General features: G+C 42.6%; 1 protein-coding gene across 5 annotated transcripts in view; it reads left to right on the forward strand.

Annotated features, from left to right (window-relative positions):
• The window catches only part of slc12a5a (solute carrier family 12 member 5a), a 231,524-nt gene extending 220,211 nt beyond the window's left edge, over positions 1 to 11,313 (forward strand). For 3 of the 5 annotated variants that reach the window (XM_078170026.1, XM_033626399.2, XM_033626397.2), the window contains 9 exons: positions 916 to 1,111; positions 1,496 to 1,665; positions 1,875 to 2,006; positions 2,885 to 2,992; positions 3,568 to 3,693; positions 5,506 to 5,738; positions 5,952 to 5,966; positions 6,189 to 6,322; positions 9,644 to 11,313. In XM_078170026.1, the coding sequence (XP_078026152.1) occupies positions 916 to 1,111; positions 1,496 to 1,665; positions 1,875 to 2,006; positions 2,885 to 2,992; positions 3,568 to 3,693; positions 5,506 to 5,738; positions 5,952 to 5,966; positions 6,189 to 6,322; positions 9,644 to 9,735 (1,206 nt within the window). In that variant the 3' untranslated portion in view covers positions 9,736 to 11,313. The remainder of the gene's footprint in view (positions 1 to 915; positions 1,112 to 1,495; positions 1,666 to 1,874; positions 2,007 to 2,884; positions 2,993 to 3,567; positions 3,694 to 5,505; positions 5,739 to 5,951; positions 5,967 to 6,188; positions 6,323 to 9,643) is intronic. The other 2 variants (XM_078170027.1, XM_078170029.1) reach the window with 1 other exon arrangement.
• Positions 11,314 to 11,680: the final 367 nt, after the last annotated feature.

Raw genomic sequence — 11,680 nt, forward strand, 5'->3', positions numbered from 1 at the left:
CATGACCTCACCCATTGGTTTGTGGACTCCCATTTGAAGCCCCAAGTTTGGCATTTTGGCTGTCGCCATATTGGATATTTGGAGCCAGAGGTGACCATTTGAAAAAGAGGGTGAAGCTAACTCTAACACTAGCTGCTAGACTATTATAAAATAATGGATGTAGCCAACATGACCTCACCCGTTGGTTTGTGGACTCCTGTTTTGAAGCACCTAGTTTGGGATTTGGCTGTCGCCATCTTGGATTTTTGGAGCCAGAAGTGACCATATTTGAACAAGAAGGTAGTGCTAACCCTAACACTAGCTGCTAGCTTGGTTAGCATGGTACATTTACATTATATGGTTAACTGTGATCATACTAACGCTAAATTTCGTTAGCAAAAAACACTGAGCAAGACTTGAAACGTTACAATTGACTTAAATGAACTGAAATAGCTACAGCTAACCTATACTCAATGAATCAGAGGTAACACCGTGGTTATGTTACCTTACCAACGTTGTAACATTTAAATGGGTGAGTTATATAAGTTCACCCACCAAACAATTGTTAGGCATGGGGAAATTAACTATGGAATCCAAAACCGTCTTTTGTACCAGGCTGTAAACATGTTTATTTTTACTGTTTAATATGGGGGTCTATGGGGATTTACTGGCTTCTGGAGCAAGCCTCAAGTGGCACTTCTGTGTTGGCTTCATTTTTCAGCCCCGGAGGTTGCCGCTTGACATATAAGTGCATGTACTTACTAATATTCATGTCATATTGCTGTTTTCTTGGTCTTACTTTTGTTTATTAATTCATTTTGTTTTTCAATGAAACTGATCCGCAGTCAGTTGATCATATACTATAGGTTGAAACCTGGATGTTATATTTCACTTGTTCTCTGTGCCTCAGTCACATATATTATCTTGCCTCTCCAGGCGCTGCGTAAACTGATGGAGACTGAGAAGGTGAAGGGCTTCTGTCAAGTGACCGTGTCCTCGAACCTGCGTGATGCCACCTCCCACCTCATCCAGGCCAGCGGGCTTGGTGGCCTGAAACATAACGCTGTGCTGGTGTCCTGGCCGCGCAACTGGAGGCAGGGCGACGAGCACCAGACCTGGAGGAACTTTGTTGGTGGGTCACTGGGGAAGCAAATCACCTGATAATTCAATTCAAAAGCTTCAGCAGATTTGAGGGGTAGTGTGTTGAAGTGGTGTACTTCTCTTCAACCAAGAACGACAGGTTCCAAGCTCTTTTTATGTCCAGTATCTGTGCTGCGGGAGCATCTCAGCAAGACAAAATCCCTACCAGCTCAAGCTTTGAGCAGCTCATACTGCTGTTTAAACTCTCTGCTCAGGGGGAAAGTGAAAAGAACATTTCCCTAATAAGACAGCATGAAAGAAAAGAAGGAATATTTGATGATGGACGACAGAATTAGTCATGCCAAAACATAAAGTAACCAAAACATGCCAGTTCAGATCTAACACCTCAGCCTCTCTGTATGTGTCTGTTCTGCAGAGCTGGTCAGAGAAACCACCGCCGCTCACCTGGCTCTACTTGTCCCGAAGAACATCTCAGCCTTCCCGTCCAATGGAGAGCGCTTCACTGAGGGTCACATTGATGTGTGGTGGATCGTCCACGATGGAGGCATGCTGATGCTGCTGCCCTTCCTTCTCCGCCAGCACAAGGTACTGTGATACAGTTACTACTGCAAAAACAGACAAGACAGAGATGCAGCTGAGAAGTTTCTGTTGTCGAATTTTGTGGCGATTTTTCTTAGTTCTAAAGGGGTGGACAAGATTATATTCACTAAGATTTACTAATGATAAAAACCTACATAAAGTAGTCACAAAACAATACTGTAAGGATATGTCAGCGTGTTGTTTTTGCTCCTCAGGTTTGGAGGAAGTGCAAGATGCGCATCTTCACTGTGGCCCAGTTGGACGACAACAGCATCCAGATGAAAAAAGACCTGACCACATTCCTCTATCATCTCCGTATTGACGCCATGGTGGAAGTCGTAGAAATGGTGAGTTTTCCTCAGACAAGTATGTAAAAAGAAATACATGTAAAAGTACATCTCTAAGAGCTGTATTCTCAGTGGCACTCAGCTGGTTACATAATCAGAGAACCCAGCGGTGCCGTGGGCTCGGCCAGTTGCTTTAGTGAACACGACCAGCGTTGTGCACAGGCGGAAGGAAGCATGACTGCCCTGGGAACTGCGCTACATAAACCAGCTGATTGGTGCGAGGTACAGTGTGAAATACGATGTGTGTTAAGGCTTCAGTATGCTTCGACTGAAGTGCTCAGCGGATGGTCAAACAGAGTCTGTAAAACCTCCTCCCCTCTCGTCTTACTGACGTTAGAGGTGGAGGGAATGAGTCCTACAATTATTAAAAAAACCAACATTCTGAGATACACAGCCACATTGTGAAGCAATGAATCGGGTATGTGGAGGAGGAATTCATTTTCTCTCTCGAGCTCTTTTCTTTTTTTCATTCTCCACATAATGACTTGTGTCATTTTCGTGTGCACAACCAAGTGAGACACCATGAATGCCTCCGAGGAGAGACAGCTCAAAAGTGTGCACTGCTATCCCCATTTGTGTCATCATGGTATCTTGCCCCTCTCTGTGCAGGCTGGCTTTTCACCCTGCCTTCAGGTGCGGCCATTCAGAACAGATATTAGCACATTTGCTTTGAGACATGGTCGGTGGATCGACACATCATTCGAACCAGTTTATGCTCGTGTTTCGAGCATAGATCTCACTCAGGGTTCAGCAGGGGGAGAGACAGCGTTATTCATGAGTGACTTGGAAATAAATATACTGGTGAATAATTGTGACGAGCACAAAAAATAACAATAATAATAAAAGACAAATCAACCGCCCATTTCTTTTAATCTCAGCATGACAGCGACATCTCAGCCTACACTTACGAGAAGACTCTGGTGATGGAACAACGGTCGCAGATGCTCAAACAGATCAACCTGACCAAGACTGAGCGTGAGAGAGAGGTAAGAAAGTTCGCCTAAGTCTTAAGTTTTGTTGTTTGCACTCAAAGATGCACACATAAACTTGACGTGACTTGACAGGGCGACTTGGCATGGCATGGCTTGGCCTGATGTGACTTGACATGACACATAAGCCCCTCTGGACAAAAGCATGTCTGCGGTTAAAGCGGAGCAGTGGGACACCATATTTACCCGCTCTATCAGCGCTGGCTACAGCCACAGCACCAAACGCTTTGCTTTTGTGAATCACAGCATGATGGTGTTTTGACAGATGTGAAAAATAAAAGATATCGATCTGAGTGTTGTTCTATTATTAGCTCCTCCGAGTTCTTTGTTGAACTTAAAGATTGCCTGGTTCTCCACGTCAATAACTTTAATAAGTGCAGTGGAATTATCCTCACTTGCACCTCACCTTTGTGAGTCATTGCTGCGATATACAGTAAATAAATGTCTCCTAAAAACACACTCCTGACCTTTCTTGCTTCTCATAAATATTGAGCATGGTCTCTGTATGTAAAAAAAAGAAATCTCCACTCATATCACCTCCTCCTTGCTTTGCTCCATCTGTATCTCCACAGATTCAGAGCATCACTGACTCATCCCGCGGGTCAATCCGACGCAAGAACCCGGCCGCTGTGACCACCCAGCTGAGTGTGACCGAGGAACCACCAGCAGCCAGCAAGGAGGAGAAGCCTGAGGAAGAGGTAGAGCACAGCTGACCTTAGTTTGAAGTTATTGCTGTGTACAACACAGAAGTTGCACGAAGGAAAAAAGTGGCAGATTGAGCGAGAAGATTTAAACCGGACACCCAAGGGTGTTGTGATTTCTTCTTTTTTAAAGGGACAGTTAACGATACACAATTTTCCTCTTACCTGTAGTATAATGTATCAGTTATAATTGTTTTGGTGTGAGTTGCCGAGTGTTGGAGATATCGGTTGTAGAGATGTCTGCCTTCTCTTGAATATAATGGAACTACATGGCGCTAAACTTGTGGTGCTCAAAGCAAAGAAATCGTGACCTGGTTACTCAAGAACTATTTTCATCTACCAAACTACTCCAGCCGACCATATCACCGCCCAAAAGAAAGCATGTGTCTACCATGGATGTATGAAGAGAACTGAATACAGACCTGCAAGCAGGGCCTGGTTCATTCCTATGAAAGTGGCGCATAAAGCCAAAATAGTTCAAATGCCACAAATAAAATTACCTGAATGATCGGCACTGCTTCTGCACTGTGTAGCCCATAGAGCAGGCACACTAAAGATGTCTGCGGGCTGAGCTGGCTACTTCCAGTTTAGCGCTCCACCAACTATCGTGCAGCTCTTCTAGACTTTCCAAATGTTATTGGACCAAATGGATAATATCCCACAAGTGAAGTGAGTCAGTTCATGGTGGTTGTTAACACTCAAAAAAATGTATCCACTGATTTACAGATGTCTCTTTTGCCATGTAAGTAAATAGGAAAGTCTTCTGGGGCCGCAGGGCATCGTGTGATGGTGTAACTGGACTATTTGACCACTAGAAAAATTGGCTTCAAAGCCCAGCGCACACCCTGGATGCCTGGCATCAACTGCTAGCTCACCTAGCACCACTGAGCTAGCTAAAGTTACAGCTCAGCCAAGGAGGACACCATTAATGTTTACATCTCATGCTGTCACAAGCACAAACCTCTCGTCTATGAAACGGCTCACAACAAGGTCTATAGATTAACTTGAGTAACTGGGACATGATTTCTGGAAAGAGACATTGATGTTGAGTTTTTCAAATGTGTGTGTTTTGGCGCTTTGAGCACCACAAGCTGAGTGCCATCTAGTTCCATTATATTAGAGAGAAGACAGACATCTCTAAGGTCAATATCTCCAACACTCTGCAACTCACACCTAAACAATCTAGACTGATAAATAACACTACAGGTAAGAGGAAAAATATGCATTTCTGTTTTGGAGATGAACTGTCCCTTTAAGATATAAGATTTCAAAAGGATCTGCATGATAAACAAAGACTGAATAACATAGTAGTGCATAACATAAAGTAAAGGAACACTATCAATAGACGTTTGGTGTATTATTAATAGTACAAGGCTATATAATTTAAAGGAATAGTCCAACATTTTGTGAAATATACTATATGAGGTATGGTATTGCCATGATAGTAGTAGCAGGTATGTTGAGCAGGTTTTATGTTTCTTGAATTAATCCACAGTTTTAGATTTCTGTTAAACTGACTGCATCATGTTTTTTAACTGCAGGTTAATTTTAAGGTAACGTGATTAAGACTCACTTTTTCCTTGCCTCAATCACAGCCCATGTAACTGTAAGAGAAACCACATAATATGCAGACTGCACAGCGTAAGGCTCCCTAACAACACTTCTCTTCCCTCTCCCTCTCTCAAACACTGTGGCTCTCTGTGACTTTGACCTGCATTCCTACATTTCCACCTCAACCGTGACTCTTTCAACCTTCCATGCAATGTACATGTAAATCCACATCCGTCCTCTCTTCCTCTCGTCTCATAGTCAAAGTCGGCCTCTTCCCCTGTGTCCCCCCCTGCCCAGGTCCAGCTTATCCATGACAACACCAACCCGGCCAGCCCAGCAACTCCGGCCACCCCGCTGACCCCCACAGAGGGGGCTAAGAGCCCCGGGGAGCAGGTCCAGATGACCTGGACCGAGAAGTTAGACGGCGAGCCTGCCAAGCCGCCTGGCGCAGCCACACCAGAGGGCATCAAAGACATCTTCAACATGAAGCCGTGAGTGCTTTGAAATGCTCGTTGAACCTTTACCTGCTGTAAAGGTGAATGACCCTCTTGTTCCTGACAAAAAGAGCCTTGAGTCTTTTCTTTCTGTAAAGTGTAGCACCAAAGAGGTCTGCCACACTGCTGTGAAAGGATTTATATGCAGCTCCTGTAATAGGTAGACTAGCTTAGTACTGATCATGTGTTTCTCTTCTTGCCATGCTGCAGCGAGTGGGAGAACCTGTAAGTAACTGAAGCTCCTATAAACCTCATTCAGTCCATTCACATCTCATTCTGACCAGGTTAGCCACATGAGCACATGAAGATGGAATACATGCGTGTGAATGAGCATCTGTCACCTCGACCAGCTTAGCATCACGAAATACTTTGTAACATGCTATAAAATGTCACTTAATCAGCGTGAAACAGTTTGACCTCATTTTCTGTTGCTGTGTCTTAACGCAGGAACCAGTCCAATGTGCGACGCATGCACACAGCGCTCCGGCTGAATGAAGTCATCATCAAAAAGTCCTCAGAGGCCAAGCTAGTCCTCCTCAACATGCCCGGGCCACCCAAGAACAGGACAGGTGACGAGAACTGTATCCTTCACCAGGACAGAGGTAGACTTACTGAGAGGAGGAGTTGCTAATGTGTTAGAGACAGCAGTACTGCACGAGTAGTGAGCTTAGACACTGTCGAGTCACTGGGGTTTCGACTGTTGTGTCCTAGGATAGTTTAGGTGCCTCCAACTCTGGAGGGCTCAAAAAAATTGTTGCGAACAAGGCTGGAGGCTTAAAATGCAGTCATGTGAATCTGTATTAGCAAATGATTTTATCTGAAAACTATCCTCAGGACTTACAAGATATAAGAGACGCTCAAATACATCGGGAAGAAATACTGTCACCTTGAAACAAAGACTTTTGTAACTAATAGGTGGGATTCTAATATAAGACAATTTGATCATGCGTGTTTGAAGTTTTACACCCAGAATGTCACTTTCAAATGATCATGTCCCATTAATATCCTAAATGAAACGTAAATGTAAATATCATAAAGAGATTCATTCCTAATTCAGGTGTTGTGAAAAACAGTGAAACTTTTCGTGGCGCTCTACAGATACAGTCCAAATCAGTTTAAGCCTCGAGGCACTTTCCTACCCCGGGAAAAGACTCGTGTTTTAAGCAATAAATGGTAAGTTAATCGACTTCAGGGATAAAAATAGCTGTGATTTGTTATCAGAAAATATGTGTGAGATGGCAGCGGAGGCAAATAACTAATTAGGATTTAGGAACAGACAGTGCCACTGCAGGAACAAGGCAGAGCTTTCAAATAACATTTACAGATAATATTTTAGTTTTATTCTTTTTAATTACTCTCTTGGCACACTGCATTTGGATTCAAAGAGGATTTTTGTCAGAGATTAGTAACACAAAATATGAAGTATGTTGCTGAGACTGTCCGTATTTTGTAGCAGCCTTTACCCCCTGTCAATGGGAGGTTTATCTGATATTGATAGAAGTTTAGCTGCACTAATCAATATTTGATCATCTTCTACAGGTAAATGCAAACAGTGTGTCTTAAAACAATAGTTTGACATGGAGACATTGCTGTTGAGTTTTCCAAATATATTTTTTGGCGCGTTGAGCACCACAAGCTGTTTAGTTTCATTATGTTAAATGCCAGGTTCACACTACACAATATCAGCCCAATTATAGCCCAACGCAACGTCCTACCGTGTCTGCTTGGATCATGAGCAACAGTGAGTGTCTTACGCGATAAACCATCTTTTATTATTATTATTTTTAATAACTTAAAAATTATGGCGAAAGAGTAGTTTCATGCAACCCTAGAATTAAGATACAAATATTCACAAATGAAAAAACACTTCTGGTTGCTGATAAGTAGTGTTTAACTTTTGATTTAACACTAAAAATTAAAACCCTCGGCGCACTGCAGCGCAAGCAGACAGATGTGCAACTCAGAGCAGCATGTGTCACTGACACCAGACTCAGAGCGCAGCAGACCGGTGGAAAATGTCACCATCAGCATATTATTTTACATCAATAAAATCTATTTTATCATTATTTTGAGTCACATTGTTGAAAGAATTTAGTCGTCTGTCTTCAAGCAGGATAACAGGTCTCCATTCATTGCACATCGGGCTTTCTGTTTCCTTGTCAGAGATGTTTTCTTTTTTAATTACATGATAGCTATTCTCCCTTAACTCACTTTGTCCATTTCAAATAACCCGTGGCAATAATAATATCCCTGTTCTCTGATTTACTGTGAAACTTTTTTAGGCGAATTCATGCAACAATCAGACCAGATGACTTCTTTACTCGGCCTAATGGGGCCGGCCCTTATTTGTCAACCAACCAAAAACAATCAATCAATTAAAAACACAAACTGGAACTGGAACATGAAATCTTACATGCCTAACAGACATTGCTTCTCGTTCTTTGAGTTTACATATGGCTAAAGGGGAAAAAAACAACTGTAAATGGACGGCATGATTAAAATTGTACACACAAAAAGTAGCCGAGTGGCAGGGTTAGTGTTGCGTTCAAGGTCCCCCCAAAAAACGGGAGAAAAAAAAGGCTGAATATTCGAATTTTGTTTTTCACAATCGAATCCCGTGCCATCGAACGAAGCTAATTTTTTGGGTCAGCCCTACATTTAACAATATAAACACAGAAGATGACATTCAAAGCTGTTTAACATACACTTGATCTGCGGTTGAGCTCTGTATTTAATTTCAAGATTGACTGATGCACAAAAGAGTTTTTCACTCTGACCTGATTGAATCGTGGGACCCTGTATCTCCGGTTCGATGGTAACAATCTGTATTCATTGTTTAAGACATGGCTGAGATTAGAAACAATGTTTTTTGCTTTGTGTCGTTCACAACTGCTCCTGTCACAGCTGTCACTTTGACCAATAGGAGCACAGAGCGTTCTGCTGCCGTGGACAACTGTATGACAACAACACCCCAGCCTTTATGATGTTTCCTCTAGGGATGTTACCACACAGAGTAAAAAGGGGACAATGATGGTGTGAAACAGCAGAGGCACTTTGTCAACCCAGGGCCATTAGCATCAAGCTAGCAAACAATTTTACTTCTTCATAATGGAGGATATAAAGTAATAAAATTTCAGCTTCATTTGAAACAGACTACATTATAAATGGGCCGTTATTTATCATTCCTCATCACTCTGTATTTTTATATTTTTACTTTTTATCCGCTCCCGATTGCCTTGATAAAGTTAATGCATCGCGCCGCCATTTCAAACTCAACACTTCCTGTATCTGTTTAAAATTAAAAGCTCCTTATAATTTTGGTAGAGAGAATCCCTTCATTTTCTAAATAGGCTTTTATTGTGAAACATTTGCAGGAACTTGTTGCGGAGGTTTCAGTAACTTGAATGTTTCGTAGGTACTGGTGGGGCCATCTGGTGGCGCTTTTTACGGTACTACAACAACATTTCGGCTGCCACATGAACAGACACAGTGACTGAAATAATAGTAATAATAATAAAAATAGGACAAGAATAACCCGATGACATCACGCACATTTGGGAAAGATGACCAGGGATGGCTGGTCGTGGACCAGCGTGTAGTCTGTAATGTCTGTCGGATAAATCACGGCACGATTTTATGACCCCACAATCACATAATCTGACATAGTGACCATCGGAATGGACAAAAATCTTGTGTAGTGTGAATCCAGCATAAGAGAAAGCAGACATCTCCAACACTGGGCAACTCACACCAAAAAAATCTAGATTGATGAATCACGCTACAGGTAAAAGGAGAAATCTGTATTTTTGATATTTTGGGGGTGATTGTCCCTTTGAGTTTTCATTCTGTGGACCCAGTATCAGTACTTGCTTGCTCTAGCTTCTTTAACACTTCTCTCCCAGACATGGAGTTCCTGGAGGTCCTCACTGACGGCCTCAACCGGGTCCTCCTGGTCCGCGGAGGTGGCCGCGAGGTTATCACTATCTACTCCTGAAAGAGCAGCCCCCTTCCCCCATTTCCACCCTCCCCCCACCCCTCCCTCAGCCCTCTTCCTGTGTCACCTTTTCTCCCACACTCTCATCAACGCTGCCTCATCATTGTGTCGCTCTTAGCGTTTCTTTCTGTAAGATAGTCCTCTCACACCGAGCCAATGGCCCAGCTCAGCCTCGGCACCTCTCCCTCAGCTCCATCCCCAGCAGACCGATGAGCAGTATTACATGCTCAGCTACTAAAACCCTTCATTCCAGTCCAGTAAGCTACTATAACTATTGTCGGCTCTAGACTAATTTAGATGCTATCTAGATTTGTTCTTAAAGAGACTTTTCTTTTCATCGCTTAGTGTGTAATCTACTGTAGTAACTTGGACTCACTCAGTAAAGGAGGAGGTGGTGGTGTTGGGTGTGGGTTGTTAGCTGAGGTGTGAGCGCACATGCATGTATGTGTCCGTCCTTGTTTGAATCTCTGCCGATTCTTTTTTGTTTGTTGTTTCTTTCAAATACAAGTGTGGCATAGCAGCGGCTTCTGCTTGGAAAGAACGAGAGCCAGCTGAAATGAGCTCAGTGTAGGACTGTCTGTTTAGTTCCCTCGTGGTGATCGGACACCTCCCACAGCGTTCCAGCCTGTTGTCTTCGATGTGATTTATCTTTTCAAGGCAAAAAGACACTGCTACCCACGGTCAGGACCACCAGCTGGAAGGAGGAATAGAGTTGTTGAGTATGAACTGTGAAATTCACATTCGAAGAAGACTGAAAAGGCTCGTGGATCAAACCTGCAGTATTATCTTTAACCTGATCAGTCCTTAGCATGGCGTCCTTATAACTGTGTGTGTTTTTACTCCACTTGTTCTGTTACTGCCATCTCTCCCCGTCCTCCTTTCTCAACTCATTTCTTAGTGGCTGTTCATCCCCGTGGCCACTGTTAGTGCCAAAAAAAATACAACAAGGCTAGCTTAGTTTGTAGAGATTGACACGTAATTAAAACTGTGAATAGTGCGTTTCCTACCAGAAGGCTGGTGTGACAGCGGAGTGGGGAGACAGTACAAACACCCCCGAGGAGATTACCATTGCCAGCACCCCTCGACCCTCGTGTGGATCACTGTAAATAATGTACAAGCTCTGACGCGTTGTTCAGTATGAGTGTAGTATTTTTGTGACATACTAAAAAGCTTCTAGTGGAGAGAAAACGTTCCTTCGCTGAGAGGGACAGCTCAAAAACGCTGTTTTTAAAATTTATTTATCTAATTTATTTATTTATTTATTGGATGGCATAGGCTCCTGTCACTATGGTAACTGTCATTGCAACCTCGACAAGCACTGCACCTGCACTGTCCGCCACTGTGCAACAAGTGAAATTTTGATGAGTTCATCAGAGTCATTAAATGAAAAAAAAAACCAAACTACTAAATGTTATTTTTTCATCTAGAGAACAAATATGTATTTATGTTTATAGACAGAAGTTATCACATATTGATGAAATAGTTGTATGTCATTTTGATTGTCACAAGATATATTGTTGTTTTGCCTAATTTAGATACATTAAATGTGCCATATTAAAGTATTTTTCAAAGAGAAAATAGTGAACAAAAATTCTATTGGTTGAATCAGAGTGAACAAAGTGTGTTTAAAAAAAAAAGGGAAACTGATGTGTTTACGTGACGCCAGCACGGTAACGACACTATAGTTGGAAAGTCGCCCTACAGATGATGAAAGAACAGATGTTCAGACGCTCAGGTTCGGAGTTTATCAGCTCTCACCGAGGTGAGACTCTGAACATCTCTCGACTGATTGTTTATAGGGTCGAGTCTAAACAAATAGAGAGGACAATGGCTTCTGTAGCTAGGAAACTCACGTTGTCCACAAGACTGAACTCTATGCAGTAGACTCTCCAGTGAGATTTTATATCCTCTAGATCGGTTTAAGATTTGAGCCACACACGTCCCT

The sequence above is a fragment of the Epinephelus lanceolatus genome, chromosome 1 (genome assembly GCF_041903045.1).
Source record: "Epinephelus lanceolatus isolate andai-2023 chromosome 1, ASM4190304v1, whole genome shotgun sequence".
In the NCBI taxonomy this organism is placed as follows: domain Eukaryota; kingdom Metazoa; phylum Chordata; class Actinopteri; order Perciformes; family Serranidae; genus Epinephelus; species Epinephelus lanceolatus.